The following is a 21,703-nucleotide window of genomic DNA, read 5'->3' as shown; positions in this document are numbered from 1 at the left end:
GTAATTGGCATCTTTTAAAACAAAACCTGCGAGTTCTTGGAAGAAGACATGCAGAGATCGCACCGTGTCCTAATAATGGTGTGTAGTAAGAATTTAATTGTTACCCGTGTCTTCTCTGGCTACACGTCCAGCCCAGTGGTTGGTGTGCCGGGATGACTAATGCTCTGCGTTTTAAGAAGGAAACTGTGTAGAGCTCTGTATTAGTCAGATTGTATTGTATTAAAAGCTTGCATCATTCCCGCTGAGTGCTTGATGGTTTGCTGATAAGAGGCAGACGCTAGCTGAAAGTTCTTAGAATTGATCCTAGTGAAGCATATTTTGGTGATGTACCCGACGTATGCATTTAATGACTGGCACAACTCCTTGACAGCACAAAGAGCTCCCTGTATTTTTATTGGAGATATTCACTGTATAATAGCATTCTGGGGCTTTAAATTAGAAATTCACTCCTCAGACTTGATTACCATTTTTGTAGATCTGTTTAAGCTAGTTTGGAAATATTTTTGTGTGTGTGATTGTTAGACATGTGTTGTATGTTTTAGATCTTTTTTTAATTAATTTTTTTTAATAGGTTACTCCAGACACCATAACCACCTCAGTGATTTGAAGTGCTCATGGTGCCTGAAGTCTTTATGTCCAGCATTTCACATTGAACTCTGCTGGTGTAACTCCTTCGGCAGCATCATTGTTGTGTTGTAAGCCAGCCCAGAACGAGAGTTATAGGCCGGCTGATGTCAATTCTGTGCAAATGTCGACGCACAGACACTCACTCAATGGCTGAATGTGTCACCTGACTGCTCACAGCCAATCAATTAGCGGCAGAATCGCCATGTGGCTTCTGCTGCTCTACGGAAGCGAGATATCATGCCTTTTATTCGAAAACTATTTGCTCCATTTGCTGGGAACGGGATGTTCAGATGGCTGTAGTGGTTATGATGGTTGGATTAACCCATTCATTTTATAATAATGCAATTGGCTTCTGAAAGGGCTCCAACACGAGTTTATCCCCATTTATACCTTGTCTCTCCCAATAAAAATCTGCAATCTGCTCCTGCAGATGTGACTGGCTTTTTATTCACTAATTATCTAATCGCAAAATTGGGCCTAATATAGGGAAGCTGAATCAAGGAATGTTTCAATATCTGCAATTTTCTCCCTCGATTTTGCCATTCTGGTTTTAATAACCTGCAATTCGGTATTTAGTTCATGAAACCTATTCACTGGCTTTGGGCAAACTGATGCAGCTACAATCCAATAAGCTATAGCTATAGAACTTACAGTGACCCCTTTATTCAAGCAGTCACGATGAGGTTACCCAGTTAAAGGGTATTTGTGGGTCTCCTAATTTACAGAAAATGCAAACTCAATTGTAAAAAGCCTTAAAATTGCTTCTAAGACAGACGTTGCTTGAAACATATACCCAAAGTGTGAAATACAATAAATTAAACCAACAGCTATAGATCTTGGGAAAACCATTTTTTCCCTTCATATTTAATTTCTTCCCTCTTGCCTGGTTCTAGATTTTGAGCAGTTTAGGCATTCCATGTAATGTCATACACAGTATATATTAATCCCTTAATCGGCCATTCGGTAAAGCCCCTGTAAAAATACAGCTTTCACATAACCATTGTAGCCCTTTAATGTTTCCATGGTGATACAGGACTTTAAATCTGAGCTACCTGAAAAGTTTTAAGATCACTGTATGTGGCTGCATTGAAGCAGGTTTATAAAGTGATTATTTATGTCTGTATTGTTCCTGATGGATTGTTTAAAACCCACACAGAAAATAGAAGAGGGACAAGCCCAGGGATTTCAGGAATAAAAGCACTTTAATTGAGCCCTGAGGTTGTTGTGGGCGTTCGTTATCCTGCTGGTTTAATATTTAAATTAATAATAGGGCAAACGCCAGGGTGGATATTAAGACCCACGTGTGTATTGTATTCCTCCCTTCACCCTGTAAAAAGCACATGTTTAATTGGAGGAGTTACACCCACAAGCAAACTACAAAAAAAGAAACCCTATCTCCAAATGTGGGCAACCCTTTCAAAGGGTTAATCTTTTTATGAATAAATGTTAACGGTAAAATATTGTATAAAGGTGCAAAATCCTGGGCTTCTAATCATGAGGCGACACCATGTCTTTCTCAACAATATCAGCTCTGTAGAAGCAAGGGGCCGCTACTCTCATTATGCTTAGGCAGCAGTTGGGTTTTCTGGAACTGGCTGTGTCATGCCAGCTGGGTGGCACTGTGATGTGGGCAGTGCTGCTAGCCCTGGCACCCTCACCTTTTGTTTTCATTTGATTACCCAGGTCGGATAGGCAACCTTCGGCACTCCAGATGTTGTGGACTACATCCCCCATAATGCTTTTACACCCATAATGATGGCAAAGCATCATGGGAGGTGTAGTCCAAAACATCTGGAGTGTCGAAGGTTGCCTATGCCTGACCCAGGACGTTCAGCCAGCCTTGGGAATGACAAAATATTCTTGGACTGTCTACAAATTACAACTCCCATGATCCCAAACAAGGTGAACTTTTTTAGTATAATAATCTTTTTAGGTTCTGAAAGGAAATATGTTTTTAATGAGGTACATGTAAACAAAAAAAATAGAAAATGCATACCTATCTTTAGTACATGACAGGATCCTTCAGTCATATACATTCACTTTGGGTAAAGTAATAGAGGTCCAGGCACTCCTTGGTTCAAGACAGGCACTTTATTAGGAACCACAGCAGCAACGTTTCGACCCCAAAAGGTCTTTGTCAAGCCTTTTGGGGTCGAAACGTTGCTGCTGTGGTCCCTAATAAAGTGCCTGGACCTCTATTACTTTACTAATGTTTGGAAATCTGGTGTTTGATTCCGACTCAGCAAGCACCCTAGCTCAGATTTGTGGGAGTGAGTGCAGTTCCACATATACTACTCAAGAATTCAAACACTGGCTGACAGGGCCGATCCTAGGGTCACAGGCACCTGGGCACAAAATACATATTTTTTGCCTCTCCAGGTGGGTGTGGTCATTTTACTAACCCTTCACCTTTACAAATGTCCCGTCTAGGCATGCATGTTCCTATGGAAACTACTTCATATCTCCATCTAAAAGATGACAGTATGCAGGGAGGCTGTGTTTCAGTGACCAGCCTCCCCACACTGAAATACCTCTTTCTTTTTTTTAAATTTGGTAATCGATTCCCTGGTGGTCCAGTGGCCTTGCTATCCAGTCTGCAGCTCCGCTGGGTGCCAACCTGCAGACCATATGGTAGAGATGTCTGGTAGAGAGTATTGCCGTGGTAACCTGTGGCAATGCTCTGATTGGCAGAGTTCGTGAGACCCCTACCACATGATCTGCAGCTCTGCACCTGGCGGAACTGCAGACCAGAGGAGCGTGTCTCTCTCCCCTAGGCACACGGAGTGGAGGGGCACTAACCGTCCGTATACGGGCAAGCCGCTGGGCCTCCTCCTGGTGTAATGTCCTCTCATGGACTGAGGACTTGGCCAATTAGTGTGTCCTAAGGCGACTTAGGCCCCAGTAAGCGCAAGACCTTAGGCAGCCCCCTTTTGCCTTGGCACCCACCCAGGATCAGCCCTGATAACGAAGGATCCCATTTTTTATTAAGGTATGGATAGTTTATTTAAAAACTAAATAAATTTCCTTTCAAAACTAGATAAAATGATTATAATATTAAACATTTTATTGTGACTGTTTTCCTTTAAGATTGCAACAGGTGATGTACCAATAATAATTTTAAAACCCAATGCCTATATGTGATTCTGACCCATTCTGATAATTTGTTACCCTGACTCAGAAAGCATGAGTTAAGAATTAGAGCAATGAACTGGATGTTAGACTGCAAAATAATTCCAAGTCTGCTACTCGGTTCTCATATTTGTAACTTGACCGTCAATCCGCAGTTTAATAAACAATCTCAGTGATTGACTTGTACCACTCCTTTGTGGTTACACAGTATGTCCTGTAGGTGGCAGTGCATGACTGCCTACAGATGGCTGGACTCATCGGTTCCACTTGACTTGCTTTGGAAGTTGTACCATAGATAAGAAAATAAAGTGTTGTAGGACATAATAGAAAACACAAATGTGTTAAACTTGCATATTCATGAAAATGACACCATAATTTGAAAAGGGAAAGTAGATTACACAGAATTAAGGGACGTAAGTATTGACTCACCCATTCTACAGCTGTAGAGTTAATGAAAGCTTCGTTTTGACATAAATTTAGTTACTAATGTTTCAGCATCTACTGCTCATTCAAACCTCTGGGGCATAGGGTTTATGTCAGGCAGGGTCAGACCTATCTTGAAGAGGTTGTTTAACCCCTTAAGGACACATGACATGTGTGACATGTCATGATTCCCTTTTATTCCAGAAGTTTGGTCCTTAAGGGGTTAAAGGAGTACTATTGAGCTAGGTGACAGTAATATGTTCCAGCACACGCTTGCACTCGTCATTTTTTAGTCTAATGCATATGGGGACAAGGAAAAATAAAAAGCTTGCTATATTGCAGGTTATTTGGCATCGCTTACAGAGAAATGATCATAATTTAACACCGGTGTGGGAAATGATTCCATACCTGACCTGTCACCAATCGATATGGCCGGTTATTGTAGCACAGTTTGATAAACAATAGGCAATGCAAGGCTAGAGGTTACCAGACTAGTTTAACTGCCTGATGGTTAAAGTTTTTTTGTTTTTATTTTTTTTAGTCACTAACTTGTCACTTGGAGACACTGCAGCATTCAAAAAAAATTAAATGGACATTTTAAAGCACAATAATGAGTCAGACCATTTTCAATCCCTGGTTACATTTTCACAGTAATAGTGAATAAACCCTCATTCCCAGGACAGGGTTAAATAGTGACACAGTCAGTTTAACACACCCTTGTGTTGACATGACGGCAATTAAACAGGTTTTAAAAATCGGCCAGACAAGCCCAGAGTGTGATTTAGTGCAGATTATTCATAAGATACAAAGAACACTGAACAGACAAGTTAGAGTTTTCAAGCTTTATTTTCACATAGAAAAATAACACTTCAAAATAGCACAATGTAAAACATGTGAGTTTGTTCATATCCAGTCACAATACTCCAATGTGGTGTAAATAAGTCACTTTATAATGCTCAAACTGTTTAATGGCACAGTTGCCATTTCTCTCATATCGTTCAGTCAAGATTTTAGTCCCTTAGAAAGCGAAGTGTCTTCCAATCATTCAACTTCCTCTGGTGAAGTCGGTATACACTACACTCCTCTAGCTTCACTTCGTACGAACTTTAGACAGATCGGATCTCACACTGTCCAAAATCAACTTTTACAAGGCTAGGTTCTCCTGTCCACGGTAGCCTTGGCGGCCGACTAGCCATCAAAAGGCATGGGGGCAATTGTTACCCCTCTCGGACATGCCCTTTGGCTTCGATTTGTCAAGACGCCCTGATGTTTTCTGTTTCTCTATGTATATATTTATAAACGCCTTTATTCTGGGCAATTTAAAACTGGAGACTAGCTTATGACACATCGCTCCTTATCCTTACTCTGGCCACCTCCGATAGCCTTTTCTCTGATATACATCAAGTCACTGTGAATGCTTGGTCTCCGGGCAAAAGGGGCCACAATACCATAGGCGTCTTCATTCTCTTTGACTTTCTTTCCTTTTAAGGATTTCTTGTGTAAAATCTCACAGTACTGTACAGAGACCTTGCGGTGAAGGTCAGGGCTCATTTCACTAGGTAATTTGGCCAAGGTGAAGAGCTCCCGGAACATCTCATCCAACTTTGAGTTCTTCTTGGCAGACACCTCAAAGTAGGAGCAATTCTTGTCCACACCAACTAACTGCTCAATCTCATGAGCTTGCACCTCCCTGTAGAAGTCCCTGTCGCCTTTGTTGCCACAGATAACAAGAGGGACATCCACATTTTCCTTGGTCTTGTTCTTTAGACAGGATTTTGTCTCAATGATCTGCTGCTTTAGACGCTGGACTTCCTCAAAAGAGTCTCTGTTGTCCAGGCTGAAGACCAAAATAAAGACATCTCCTGCAAGAAGGAATAAAAGAAAACAGGTCAGTATCTGCAACAATAAATTCATAAATCCAACATACTAGATATTGCAATTTAGAACCAAGTTACAGCACACTCTACATTCCATGACTGCTTTTGTTTATTCCCTAGTGCAATGTTGTCAGTCATCCTCTGTTTGAAAGCCTGAGCGCTCACGACTCTCTCCAAGGTTTTTTTTTGTTTTTTTTTAACAGACATGAAGTAAATTCCCTGAGCGCTTTTTATCTGCTACAAGCAACTGGTTCATAAAATAAAATCACTAGCATGCATGCTGTCCATATATCCATTTGTAGCCCCTTAAACAAAAATTTATATAAAAACCCATTATAACAATTCTAAAGCATTTTATAAATAATTCTCTCCTGGAGAGGAAAAAAAAAAAATTGAAGAAAAAAAAAAAAATAGTAATAAAAATCTATATTAATCTATAGGGGATTAGCATGCAAGTTTCACAGCAACTACCCTGCAAAATGAGTACCCCTCATTCTCAGACCCAGTGCAATAAATATGCTGCAAGATGCAATAGTCTTAGGGTTCATTTAGGAAGCAATAATATTAGCATTCAGAAATTTTGAGGTTCTAGCAGTTTTGGGAACCAGTAATTTTAGCATTCAGTAATATCAGAGTTCCAGTAATTTTGGGGAGCAGTAATAGAGTTCCAGTAATTTTGGGGAGCAGTAATAGAGTTACAGTAATTTTGGGGAGCAGTAATATCAGAGTTCCAGTAATTTTAGGCTGAGTGAACTGACCTGTGAGTATAGACAGTCTCCTCATGGCTGGGAAGGGGTGGTTGCCCGAGGTGTCCAGGATGTCCAGCTGGTACACCTCCCCCCGGATGCTGTAGAACTTGCGGTGGAAGTCCTCGATGGTCGGGGTGTACTGCTCCTCGAAGTGACCGCTCAGGAAGCGGGACACGATGGAGGTCTTGCCCACCTTGGAGGAGCCCAGGATGACCATGCGGTAGCAGTTTTTGGGTGGGATGCTGAGCTCGGTCTCGCTGGGACCCATGGTTTTAATCATAGCGGTGAGACGGGCTCTCAGAGTGCAAGGCTGGCGGGGACTAAGAACCATGGAGACACTCAACACTGGGTCTGGGACCAACTGAGAGCTAACAGCCTGCGCTGCCCTTTATATAGCCAGCCGGGACACGCCCCCCACTGCAACGTCATCCCCTTCTACTGCACAGACACTGACTGACAGCAATGCAGATACAGACTGATAGAACAAGACATACACTGACTGACAGCAATGCAGATACAGACTGATAGAACAAGACAGACACTGACAGCAATACAGACTGATAGAGCAAGACAGACACTGACTGACAGCAATACAGACTGATAGAGCAAGACAGACACTGACTGACAGCAATACTGATACAGACTGATAGAACAAGACAGACACTGACAGCAATACAGACTGATAGAACAAGACAGACACTGACTGACAGCAATACAGACTGATAGAGCAAGACAGACACTGACAGCAATACAGACTGATAGAACAAGACAGACACTGACTGACAGCAATACAGACTGATAGAGCAAGACAGACACTGACAGCAATACAGACTGATAGAGCAAGACAGACACTGACAGCAATACAGACTGATAGAACAAGACAGACACTGACTGACATCAATACAGACTGATAGAGCAAGACAGACACTGACAGCAATACAGACTGATAGAGCAAGACAGACACTGACTGACAGCAATACAGACTGATAGAGCAAGACAGACACTGACAGCAGTACAGACTGATAGAGCAATACAAACTGGCAGCAATGCAGATTGATACAGCAATACACCCAGCAATACAGACACTGACAGCAATACAGATACAGACTGGGAAAGGGATAGAGTATTATTAGCAATATTACCGATATTGAGTATTACCTGACAGGAATATGGAGTATTATTAGCAATATTACTGATATAGAGTATTATCTGACAGGAATATAGAGTATTATTAGCAATATTACTGATATAGAGTATTATCTGACAGGAATATGGAGTATTATTAGCAATATTACTGATATAGAGTATTATCTGACAGGAATATAGAGTATTATTAGCAATATTACTAATATAGAGTATTATCTGACAGGAATATAGAGTATTATTAGCAATATTACTGATATAGAGTATTATCTGACAGGAATATAGAGTATTATTAGCAATATTACTAATATAGAGTATTATCTGACAGGAATATAGAGTATTATCTGACAGGAATTTTATATATTATTAGCAATATACAGATATGTACTGGGATATAGAGTATTACCTGACAAAGAAGGATGACTTATTTTGAATTAAATTAAAGTCTCTTGCCTCCAGATGCCCTTAAATACTCCACATTATATTATTAAAACGTGCTACCACTTTAATAAGGAACTGACTGGCAGATAGTTTGAAGTATTTAAATAGCAAACCAGGGTTATTCACTAAAAGAAGAATTGCTGAGAATTAAAACAATATGTAAAATAAATAAATTCCATTTATTACACTCAATACAGGCATGATGTATTCTGACCCACAGAGCTTGCACTCTAGCTAGCACAAGACAACCCATGTGCAATGAGAGGGACATGTCTATTAGCACTTTGTGGTTTTACTCACTAAATAGTGATTTAAAGTGAATTGAAAACCAAATCAAAACATTTGGGCACATTTTGGCCAGCAATCTAACAGTGAGGGTTACTGGTCTGTGTTTATCTCCGATAGGGTTATATTTAGTAAAGCATGAATAGTGTGACTATCAAATTTAAGGCCAAAGTAGGTGAACTGGAAACATTCTCCAAGTCAGACACATTTTAATCCCAATTAAAATGATGTTTTTAGCGAATAATCCCTGCAAAGAGTTTGACGGTCAGTCTAAGGCAGAACATTCTGGCTCCCGTCCCAAAACACCATTTATTATTGTTTACAGCTGAGCCGCGTCTTCGACTTTCATAACCTAGCATGCTGTGTACAGGACACTGCCTGCTTCTCCATTACCCGTAGTCCCCATGCAGGATGTTCATCTATCAGGGTTATGTACTAACGTACTGACGTGAGGATTGTACCAATTTAAAGTAAATTTCAAATTTAAGGCCAAACTTGCCGATTTGGAAAAAATCACCCGAGTCAGCTCTACTTCCATTTCGGCTATCTCGTTCTAAAATGTAAAATTCACATTGAATTCCCAATAATTCTCACGTTCGTGAATAACCCTATATCGCTTTGCAGCCAATGATTTTTATTACGCTTGGCCAGCTAAGGTTTGGCAGAGCATGATGGGAGTTGGAGTCCACAACCCCGGAGAGTTGAAACCCACCGGTCACCGGTATAAGGCATATTTTATTTTATTTGTCTTTAATTTGTTCAGAGAGCTGGGCCTTTAAATTAACTCTTAGCAAGAATCTGGCTAATGTTTAGTAGGAAGCTATAGCGTTACACCTAATCTTCCTTTATTAATCTGCGGGATAAATATTTAACTCAACTAATTTGTGTTTAAATTTTGCAATTCTGTTGTCATTTCACCAGAATTTGCTGTTTAGTGAATAAACCATTAGAACTTATTATGAGAACTTGACGTGTGTTCAGTTTTGACTGCATTTTTGGTCTCTTCCACTAGAGGGAGTCAGAATGCATCCTTTGCATCCTGCAGTTGGCACAGTGAGACAAGGAGCTGGTCCCTTTTCCCATTGACCATCTCTAGATAAATGACTGTGTGTGATTTCTGCACGTGGATTGGAGGTAATCATCCCCTCAAATGGAAAAACATTCAGGAAATGATTTGAGCCAGCCTGGATTAAAATATATATACAAAATAATAATAAAATCTCAGCAATTCTATCTTCATAAAGTAATTATCTCAAATACACTTCCAGGATAGTTCATGTGTCACTAGGAGTGACGACAGGTGATTTTAAACAGGCGTCATCGGGCACCGGAGATGCTGGTATCTTTAAATCCCATCACCTCTAGCCATTTTGGAGCTGCTAGAGTAATGTGAGCTGGGGCCTGCAGCAGCCTTTTCCTGGTCAGGATTACTTCCCCATCAGTGACCACAGCAGCTTGAGTGCTTCCTCAGCTTGATGGGAGTTGCAGTACACAGCAGAGTGCTTTATTGCCATAATGGGGTTTATTCACGAAACCGCAAATTGGGGTGATTCATTTCTTAATAGTTTCTGTGACAGATCACTCCCAATAAAGTGCTTACAGGGAACATTGAGTAGAGTGAGATATAAATTTATGTTAATGCATGTCATGCTAAGATGTCTGTTTTCATGCTGATGAGATAGCTCAGTTAGTTAATAAACCAACTGAAGTGCAAGTTAAAACCTCACGGCTTCAGGTTGGATTCCTAGAAGAGACAGCTCATTGGTTCATCCTTACAAAGTTCACACAAAAAAATCTAACTAGGATGGGAAGTGGCAACATTTGTTTATCAGCTGCCAATTCAGGAACTGCTAAATCAGTTTGAGCCCTTTTTGGCTTAGAATAAACCTATATGAGAAATAGATCAGTATGCACTTTATTTTTATTTTATTTTTTTAATTCCCTGTTATCACCTAGTTGATCGATTTTTCCAGCACGTGTAAAACCCGTCTGATTATGTAGAAAGTCGAATAGTGTATCAACAACTTTTAATCATTTTGGTAATAAATAAAAAAGAACTTAGCAAATGGGTTGGAGCTGGGTCTTCGAGGCTATAAATTGGATATTAATTGCACATTATCAGTCACTGAACAGTTATTAATAACTACAAATCCATCTATAAATAGTCAGTCCGAGGCCTCGTTTTCTCTGTACCTTGTCCGGGCCAATCAGAAAGCAATTAGATATCTTTAATCATTAGCCATATGACAGCCAGAAGCACAGTAAGCCACAGTGGTGACTGGCACGGTGCAGGCAATATCCTTAATGCCGGTACTCAGTGCTGTGTCTATCCCTGTGCCAGAAGCTGAGTACATTGAGTTTCTGAGTATTCTTTTTAAATATTGCAAGGGAACGTCTTTACTGATGATTTATAAAGTAATCTGTAAAGTATTATTCTGTAAAATGGCAATGAGACCTCCCTCTCCCTATTACCAATACCTCTTACTATATAACCAGCTATTCTGCGTATGCTATGCCCTTTGTATGTCCTCTGTATCATTTAGAACCTATGTCATGAATTGGGTTAAATACCATGTGTAAGAGGTAACACGATTTGTTCTAAAAAATCAGTAATTTAATTTTAAACGACTGTGCCATCTCTCCACAAACCTAGCACACTAACTTACTCTGACCCCCATAAAATTACTAAATTCTTGAAAAGACAAGTTACAGGCCTGTGGATATTGCATGGTTTAATTACCATTTTTCTAGAATGCTTCACAACTCATCCTCAGTTTTTATAAAGCTTTAAACAAATTATAAAGTGGTGTACACATTTGATCTATTTTAGGAACATGCCAAGACCATAACAACCCTTGATCCTGAACAAATGAACCTGACACTGTGTTTCTGCATGACAACAGCAAATTGAAAAGTCCAATGTAGTTAGAAGCCGGCCCCCTCTCTCACTGACATCACAGAAAGTAATTGCACTTCCTACTTTAAAAAGCTTCTTGAAAACGTCAACTGAATGATAGAAAACTGTGTCCATAAACATGTGCATGCAGACCCATATACGAAACTTTGAATGGAGCTATGAGTAAGTTAATAGTAATTACTGGACAGCTATCAGTTTAAGTAGAAGTTTATTCTTGTTGCATGATCTACACTGACCTGATCATGATCCAAATAATCAAATTCTAAAATCTGATTCCACTAAACATGGCAAAAGTTATAGCAACGTTGGAGAAAAGGGTTTTGAGAAAGAGTCAGTTACAACAATACGAAGGCATTATGCATCGGCAAGAGACCATAACGTCTGTGTTTGGCATTGCTCTTCCGTTAAACAAGAGTTGCTTATTAATACCTTCTTTATTTGTGTCTGAAAAGATTTTCACGTGTGTAGACCAGAAACAATAACTGCACAGAAAATTCCCCAAAAAATAATCTTTTAATCTATGCCCGAACGAATTAATTCCTCCAGGATTTACCTTTGGAGTTCTGTTCATTGAATAAGACTCCACAGGAAAATCGCGAAGAGAACGACTAGTTTGGGCGAAGATTAAAAGGAATCTGATTCGTTCGATCTGACTGAAGTTACTACACCAGGAGAATAAAGAATGTTTTTCTCTCAAGCACTTGTGAATTCACCTGTTTTGTTTTTTGTTTGACCGGATGAGTTCACTTAGTAAAAAAGTTGAGAGGCTAATGAGAGCTCAGTCTAAAAAGACAGAGCGGTGACGTAAACGGCGACTTACTTCTCTAATCCCTAAAGATAAAATGATGTTTACTGCTCATTTAGAAAATGTGTATTAGCAACAAAGAGGGCTATTTAAAAAACTGGTAATTGTTGGAAATTCCAGGTATATTCAAATTCGAGGCCAACATGGCCTATGTGAAAACATCAGTGACTTTCAAAAATTCTTACATTTTTCCTGAATCTTCTCATTTTAACCTAAATTTGAATTTTTACATTTAATTCCCCCTCCTCCCCCCCCCCCCCACAAAAAACAAAATATCACACTTTATTTGGGATTACTAACACAAATGCCACAAAATGGACATAAAATGATCAATTTTGTATTTATTCATGATAAAATGTAATTTTCATATATCTAGCAATATATACAGGTTGCCATTTTATATCACGGCAAGAGGCAAATATAAGCTCCGGTGATGTTATAACAGTTTAATTTTTCATAATATCCTACGTTATTTTAAATGTTATTAATTTAATGTCAATTTTGCTATTTTTGTTTCATTTCTTAAATAACAGAGTAACAGATGTTGTAAAAAACAAACAAAAAATGTTCGGATATTTGGACTTAATCCCAGTAAATATTATTTACACATTTTCTGTTTTTCTCCTGATATTTCCATTATCCCTATTAAACGTATTTCCAGAAACCGCGGCAGAGTACAAGAAATTTGTGGTAAAGGCCAGTTCGGTAAACAAACGTTTTACCCACAATGCTCTACTCGGCCTGTCTCTTTCTAGCTGTGACCTATTCCTAGCTCGTTATTCTAATTAGTTGAACAAGATCTCACATATAGTGAATTATTCTCAGATGTGTCAGATTGCTCTGACTCTGTCACATCTTCTGACAGAGGTTTTAAATATCTCGGTGGAGCTGGGAGAAAGCTCTATTTTTGAAATCCATACCTTTGATTTGTCATATATTCCCCGCAACAAGGTCATCGGATTTATCCACAGTGTTAACCCAACCACTGAAAAAAAAAAATAATTTTAACATGAAAAGAAAATTTGTCTTTTTGCCAGAGCTAGTTGGTTAAGCCAATGTTTCACAGAGCAGAATGCGAGGAGCACGATCTAACACAAGGAATGCGTTGGATCTCCAATAGCTGCCCTGATGGAGGATAATGATAGCGACAGACATCTTGTCGTGCTGGTTTAAGATGTACAGAGTATTTTTTATCCATTCATTTGCTGTGTATCGACAATTTGGACAGCTGTAAAGGTGGTCAAACTTTGCAATTTAATTCATGAAACATTTTCATTAATATCATTTAACAACTAAATTACAACATTTGGGACAAATTATACCCCACAAAAATTAAGATTGGTCGTCAACCCACATTAATCCACTGTAACTCAGTTTTGTGGATTAACACCCCCCCCCCCCCCAGCTCTACCTGACTGCTTTTCCCATAATGCATTACGGAACATTTTCTCCACATTGGCTAATGTGCCATATATTAGCAATTATTGTTATAAACCAACCTTCAGCACCTTCAGATGTTTTGGATTACACCTCCCTTGATGCTTTGCCAGCGTTATGCCTGTAAGAGAATTATGGGGGTTGTAGTCCACAACATCTGGATTGCCGAAGGTTGCCTATCCCCGTACTATAAACCAAATGTATCACTACAGACCTCTTGCCTTTGAAAGGTTAACATAGAAATGTAGGTGGAGATTTAGCAAAGTGTTTTTGTAAGTGTAACGGGGTTATATAATTACTTGCATGAAACACTACAATGAGACATTCCAGAATTTGTTTCCAAGAACCCAGTTAATTATACCCTGAAACGAATTCTCGTGAAGGTTTATATGTTTATATTTATCTCTTTAATAAATACATCTAATAAATTTGTATCAACCAAAACAAGCTCAAGAATATAAAAAGTTAGCTAGTACCAATGTTTGTTTACTTATTGTGAAGAATTTGAGTGTCACTGCATGGCCATAGAGTGTAAGCTCACATGCCAACATCAAGAAAAAACACTTTGAGTTTGTGTATTATCTTACTATAATATAATATATCACTATGTTATATGTATTATATGGTAATATAATATGTATTATCTTATATGCTATCATATTATATTTTTAACATTTATACTTTGTTCTGCCCTAGACAGAAAATCTATAATGAGAAAAGTTAAGATTTGATAAGATCCTACCCACTAATTACTGTAAACAGAGAACACATTTATACATTGCAGCAGAATACAGTACTCTGTGCAGCTGCCTGGGAGTGATGGGAGTTTAAGTGAAGGTTTACCACGTTTGTTTAACTTTCAATAACCTTAAAACTATCAAATTATCATTGGAAATTGTATTTCCACAACAGATGAGGATCTATGTTTTGATCTAGAGGAGAGAGATAGGTTCGGCCTTTTTTTAGACGCACGGTTCACTTTGTTATTTTAACCTAATTTCTCTCTCTCCGGCGAGAATATAAAAACAAACCCTGTGCACCTGAAACCGAATAATGTAGATCAGGATTGAACCTCATTTCTGAATTCAGCCCAGTTCTCGGAGGTCTGTGTGTGACTGAACAATCCTAGCTTTGTCCTAATGTTGTTGTCAGGAAGCTGCCATCGATGTTATCTCCAATTATTTGGAAACATCATCCTTGCTGTACCTGGTATATGAAACAGTTTTTAGAGCAAGTAACTCAGCCAGTACTATTTAACAACACGGAGTATTGTCTTTCAATCCTTGCTGCAGTCATTTTTCTGTAAGTGCTCAGCGACCACTAGTGAGCCGTCGTTAACACTTGTCCACTTTAACACAATCCAAACTCTTTGGAGACGAGAAATTGCAAGGTGTGTTTTATTCTGTAAAGTCTGCAATCCTTTGGAATTATTTCCCCCGTTTTTTTTTCCATCTATCCCCGAAAGGCACGGGTTTATTCACTGAAGTTAGACTTGTTAGGAATTAAAAAATGTATATTAAATTTAAAGGCCAAAGCAGTTCAACCAGAAGCATAGATGACTTTCCATTTTAGCTATTTTGGCCTTAAATTTAAAATTCTCTTTGAATTCCAGACAATTCTCACTTCAGTAAATAACTTTACCAGAGTCCACAAAGGGTGGCCTACATTCTAGAAGCTCTCACTCTATCCATGTTGATCTGTTGGTAATGATATACTCTAACTGAAAACTGCATGGGCTCCCAGCATCAAGTCTGGACCTGAGGTTATAGGTTTTTGGTCTAACCTTTAAAGGACCACTATAGTGCCAGGAAAACATACTTGTTTTCCTGGCTCTATAGGGTCCTTGGGTCCCCCTCACCCTCTGGGCCCCCCTCCCGCGGCAGGCTCTAGGGTGAGGAAGGGGTTAATCCCTTACCTTTTTTCCAACGCCGGGCTCCCTCGCCGCTGGGGACTCACCCCCTCCTTTCCCGTCATTGGCTGAATGCGCATGCGCGGCAGGAGCCGTGCGCGCATTCAGCCAGTCCATAGGAAAGCATTCACAATGCTTTCCTATGGACGCTGGCGTCTTCTCACTGTGAAAATCACAGTGAGAAGCGCGGAAGCGCCTCTAGCGGCTGTCAATGAGCCACCCACTAGAGGTTGGATTAACCCATTTGTAAACATTTCTCTAAAACTGCTATGTTTACAGCAGAACGGGTTAATCCTAGAGGGACCTGGCACCCAGACCACTTCATTAAGCTGAAGTGGTCTGGGTGCCTATAGTGGTCCTTTAAGCCTCTACTGTTTACAATAATATTTTGCAGAGAAAGAACCAAACTATAGAATAAAGTCTACATTAACAAAACTGCACTACGATCCTCCCCGATAAGCCATGAATAGTCCTTAATTTTATCCATTATGTAGGAGCAAACAGAGAGTTCCTGCTGCAGAATGAGAGCAAAAGATCTCAATGCGACAAGATTGTATAAACCGGGAGAAGGGTTGTTGAACTACATCTCCCATAATCCTTTGCCAGACTCAAGTCCTACAGAAGCTGTGTATCTACCTGTGAGTCACCCAGAATGGAAGGTGTATTATGCAGGTTGACTTTTTAACATATGATCTGATATATTTCATAAACATGCTCAGTCGCTGCTTTAAATCCCAACTGGGGAGACTCATGACATATTCCACCAATAATACTTTCCCAAACTGGTAACAATGTAACTAAAAGCCCCATCCCACAGTGATACTCATGTAGGGTGATGTATTGTCATGTGTTGATGTTGACGGTTACCCTATAAGGTTAAATGCAGTCTGTGTAGACTTTTTCTTGTCCTCCGTGTGAGTGCCCGAGGCTGAAATCATTAATAATAGTTTCACTCTGTAGGGACAATGACTGCCACGATGTCACAAACGGTGTAAAGGTGGCAGTGGGGACATGAACCAAAAAAAAAACAAATGACTTCATTAGACTGTTTATTTATTCATCAAGGTGGACGGGTAATGGAAGAGGAGAAGTTTCACTGAAATTCCTGGATGCATTCCCAGTCCAGCTTGCTACCTGCCGAGGATGGTAATTTACTTTATTCATCAATGACAATAAAAACACTGTTAATATCTTTCAAAGGAAATGCTCTCCCCTGAGTCACCTGAAACACACTTTAATTAAACAGACGCAAACAGAGAGTGGAATTTGGGGAATTCACATCTACAACTTTAAACTCTTTATTAAGCTTTTGATTATTTTTTTTAGCACAAGCTACTGTTTTTAAGCACTTTCACTGTTTAAACTAATGTTTTTTAAATCCACCCTTTTAGCACCCATCTCAATAAAGTGGTCTGGGTGCCATATCCCTGAAGTTCTAGCCCTGCAATGGCAAATATGGCTGTTTAAGTGGCAGTATTGCACGGTTTAAATGCCTCTAGCGTCTCTCGCACTGACAGCCACTAGAAGCGTCAATGCAGAGATAGCCGAGTAAAACTCTGATATTTCAAAAAGATGGGCTGGTAAAGACCATGTGAACAGCTCAGTGCGGCGTTTCACTGCGCATGCACACAAGCCTCCCAAAGCTTTTCTATGATCTCAATTAGCCACACAGAGAGCACCACAACATGGGAGTAAAGATAAGTAAACAACCTTTTCATGTATTCAAAGGGGAGTTTATGCTATAGTGTTCCTTTAAGCATTTAAAGCACTATAACCACAATTTACTGCTGCAGAATTGCATGCGTCTGTCTGTCTGTCTGTCTGTTTATCTATCTATCTATCTATCTATCTATCTATCTATCTATCTCTCTCTCTCTCTATCTGTCTGTCAATCTATCTATCTGTCTGTCTATCTGTTTATCTATCTATCATCCCTCTATCTATCTATCTATCGATCTATCTATCTATCTATGTATCTATGTATGTATCTATCTATCTATGTATCTATCTATCAATCTATCTATCTATCTGTCTATGTATCTATGTATGTATCTATCTATCTGTCTGTCTATCTGTCTGTCTATCTATCTATCTATCTATCTATCTATCTATCTATCTGTCTGTCTATCTGTCTGTCTGTCTGTCTGTCTATCTGTCTGTCTATCTGTGTATCTATCCTAATCTATTCATGATTTTTCTATATAATTCCTGACAATTTCTGATTTAATAAATAACCATCTGTATGAAGATTAGAGAATAATTACACCTCTTCCTACGAAAGCATATTCATAAGATGATTAACAAGAATGTTTCTTTATGATTGACATTTATGAAGAGAAATCTTGGGTAAATTCACCAGAATTGTAAACCGTGGACTCAAACCATTGAAGCAAAAACCAAAAGTATCTGAACATTATTCTAAGCATTCATCGTTTAATCTGAAACTATTGTCAGGGAATGCCAATTCCATGTAGTGACATCATGACCTCATACTCTAACGTACAGCAGCATACTAACTGAGGTAATAGAGCTGAGTGGTTTATTAAGAAAAAATTAAACCACACAACTTTTTTCCACGAGTCTTTCAGGAAAGCAGATGTTTAGAAAGTAAATTTTACACGGAATCGGAAACAGAGCTATAATAGTTGAGAAGTAGGTTCACAAGAGTTTTACATTATAACATGTTTTTTTCAATGGCTGGAAGTCAAGATTTCCGGGTGAAGACATGGTAGCCCCTTGAATATTCCAAAGTGGAAAAAATACAAGAAAAGACGAGATTTACTGCAGAAGGTGACACATTGTGAGCTCATCCCATCAGGCTTTGCTCCCTTGGAACACGTTTGTAGATTACTGTAAAGAAACTGTGTCTCTCTCGCTTGGCCCTCGCGATTCCCGTCTACAAATCCTCCTCGCTTCCTCCTTGGATATGGTTTCATGCCAGTTCAATGTCTGGAAAAGGCTGGCATGCATTCAGCCCTTGTGCCCAGGTTTACAGTAAAAGCCGTGTCAGAAATTCCAGTGTCATGCTGTCACGTTGTCATGTTATTATACTTATAGTTGCACCTCTGTTAAACCATACAGTAAAGTCACAATGAACACGGTGTTTTGAGTCGCCCTGAGGGTGTATTAGTATATGATCGTGTATATGAGCATTCACTTTGTAGTCGCTGCTTAAAATATGCATAACTTCTGTAAAGTTTAAAGTTAATCGAGAAAAAAGGGGGGTCTCCCAGCACCACAACCCCTTCAATGAGAAATAATTACACCTCTTCCTATGAAATCAGATTCATAAGATGATACGCCAGAATTTATCGGAAACAAAACTCTTAAAGAGAGACATGGATTCTTTCCAGTAATCTACAAACTCCCTGGAGTAGAGTGACGTTAGCAGAATAGGATTGGGCCACACGAAGATCTTGACCTTTGTGTTGGAACTGAGGCGATTTTGTTTTAAATTTGGGAGTGCAGCAGCACAGCTCTAACCAAAAAACAATGTTTTCAGAAAATACAGTTTTTTGGCTGAAGTAATCATTCCACAACGGTATGTACACATTGGATTGAGGATGGAGTAGTCTGCGACTATGGTAACGGGACGGTATTATAATAATTGGGAAGGACGGCGTATCTCTGCAAGCTGTCTGAGGTGTCTCAGGTGGTATTTGGTGTATGGAGTTCCCTCCTTAGTTCCCGTGGGATAAATGGAGGGGCATTAGCTGGGTTCCAGGTGTGAGTGGTAGCAGTTGACACACAGTTAGCCATAGAGTCCCCTGGGAGCCCCAGCACTGGCAGTAGCCCATTTGCTCCTTGTATGTCATGGACTGGTTGTGTGGCATCTCCATGTTGTACCTGCAGTGTGCGGGGTGATCTCCATCTATAGGGGATGTTGTTCGCTTGTAGGAGGGCCGTGAAGGGCTGGAGAGAGCGGCGCCATGCAAGTGCGTTCCCCGATAGGTCAGCGTAGAAGGAGAGCGCTATGCTCTCGAATGAATATGGAGAGTGGTTGCGTACCGCGTTGAGGACTGCTGTTTTGTCTCTGTTCCTCTAGAACCGGACGATCAGGTCTCGAGGTGCCCCGGCCGGGGCCTTAGTCGGTTTGGTTAAGCGAAACATCCCCTCAATCTCCACAGCTTTCGCTTGCTTGGGCGGTAGGAGCGCTTGGAGCAATCTGCGTACCAGGTGAGGTAGCTCTGCCTCCGTTGTATCTTCAGGGATCCCCCTGACCTTGAGATTTAGGCTTCTCCTGTGGTCCTCTGCCGCCGAGAGCCTCAGCTCCGTTTTTGCTTGTTGCTGCGTTAGCTCACATACTGTTTGTTGCAGCTGCGATATTTGCATCTTGTTTTGGTTAGTGTCCTGTTCCAATGTGGCCATTCGGCCTGTCAGGCCTCTCAGGTCTTGTCCTATTTGGGCCACGTCGGCCTGTAGCGTGCGTTGTAGGCCCGCAAGCAGGTCTTTCAGGACCGCCGTTGTGACTGGGGCCGAGTCTGGTGGTGCAGGTGGTGGCTTGGGGGCCGGTATTGGTAGTACCTGTTCCAGAGGCGGCTCTCTAATTAGGCGGTTTAGGCGGCCGCCTAAGGCCTCGCGCTGGCGGGGGCCTCGCGGCCGCCTAAACCGCCTGTTGGCAGAGTGTGTCAGGTCCTCGGTCACAGACCGAGGACCTGACACCAGGAGGGGGCCCGGCGGCTTGCCCGATATGCCGCCGGGTGCGAGGCCCCTCCTGGCTGCCCAGCCACCATCGCAGACACTGGTCTGCAGCTCCGCAGTGTGCAGAGCTGCAGACCATGTGACTCGCGAGAATTGGCCAATCAGAGCGTTGCCGCGGGTTACCACGGCAACGCTCTGAAATCTCGCGAGATTACACGGTCTGCAGCTCTGAGGAGCTGCAGACCGTGAGCAGTGGCCACCGGACCACAAGGGAGCCCACTGGACCACCAGGGAAAGGTAGGCTCTCCCTCCCCATCACCCCCCACCACCCTCAGGCTCACCCCCAGCTTCACCACCCTCAGCCTCACCCACCATCACCCCCACCACCCTCAGCCTCACCCCCACTACCACCATCACCCCCCACCACCCTCAGCCTCACCCCCACCACCACCATCACCCCCACCACCCTCAGCTTCACCCCCCACCACCATCACCCCCACCACCCTCAGCCTCACCCCCCACCACCCTCAGCCTCACCCCCCACCACCACCATCACCCCCACCACCCTCAGCTTCACCCCCCCACCATCACCCCCCACCACCCTAACCCCCACCACCCACAGCCTCACCCCCCACCACCCTCAGCCTCACCCCCACCACCATCACCCCCCACCACCCTCAGCCTCACCCCCACCACCATCACCCCCCACCACCCTCAGCCTCACTCCCCACCACCACCATCACCCCCCACCACCCTCATCCTCACTCCCCACCACCACCATCACCCCCCACCACCCTCAGCTTCACCCCCCACCACCCTCAGCTTCACCCCCACCACCATCACCCCCACCACCCTCAGCCTCACCCCCACCACCATCACCCCTCCCCACCCTCAGCCTCACCCCCACCACCCTCACCACCATCACCCCCCACCACCCTCACCATCACCCCTCCCCACCATAACCCCTCCCCACCCTCACCCCCACCACCCTCAGCTTCACCCCCCCACCACCGTCACCATCACCCCCCCACCATCCTCAGTCTCACCCCCACCACCATCACCACCCTCAGCCTCACCCCCACCACCATCACCCCTCACCACCCTCACCATCACCCCTCACCACCCTCACCATCACCCCTCCTCACCATCACCCCCCACCACCCTCAGCCTCACCCCCACCACCCTCAGCTACACCCACCACCACAGTCACCATCACCCCCACCACCCTCAGCGTCACCCCACCACCATCACCCCTCCCCACCCTCAGCCTCACCCCCACCACCCCTCCCCACCCTCAGCCTCACCCCCACCACCCTCACC

General features: G+C 41.9%; 2 protein-coding genes across 2 annotated transcripts in view; both read right to left on the bottom strand.

Annotated features, from left to right (window-relative positions):
- Window positions 1-21,703, bottom strand: part of PEMT (phosphatidylethanolamine N-methyltransferase) — a 440,725-nt gene that overhangs the window by 275,969 nt on the left and 143,053 nt on the right. The gene's annotated exons all lie outside the window — the stretch shown is intronic.
- On the bottom strand, window positions 5,007-7,155 carry RASD1 (ras related dexamethasone induced 1). Its single transcript, XM_063429000.1, has 2 exons — window positions 6,815-7,155; window positions 5,007-6,041 (listed from the first exon to the last, which is right to left on the bottom strand). Exons 1-2 carry the CDS (start codon window positions 7,134-7,136, stop codon window positions 5,512-5,514), a joined length of 852 nt encoding a protein of 283 aa, XP_063285070.1. The 5' UTR covers window positions 7,137-7,155; the 3' UTR covers window positions 5,007-5,511.

This window comes from Pelobates fuscus, chromosome 8 (assembly GCF_036172605.1).
Source record: "Pelobates fuscus isolate aPelFus1 chromosome 8, aPelFus1.pri, whole genome shotgun sequence".
Classification (NCBI taxonomy): domain Eukaryota; kingdom Metazoa; phylum Chordata; class Amphibia; order Anura; family Pelobatidae; genus Pelobates; species Pelobates fuscus.
The sequence above is the reverse complement of the archived record's forward strand: the minus strand, read 5'-3'. Positions and strand labels throughout refer to the sequence as shown.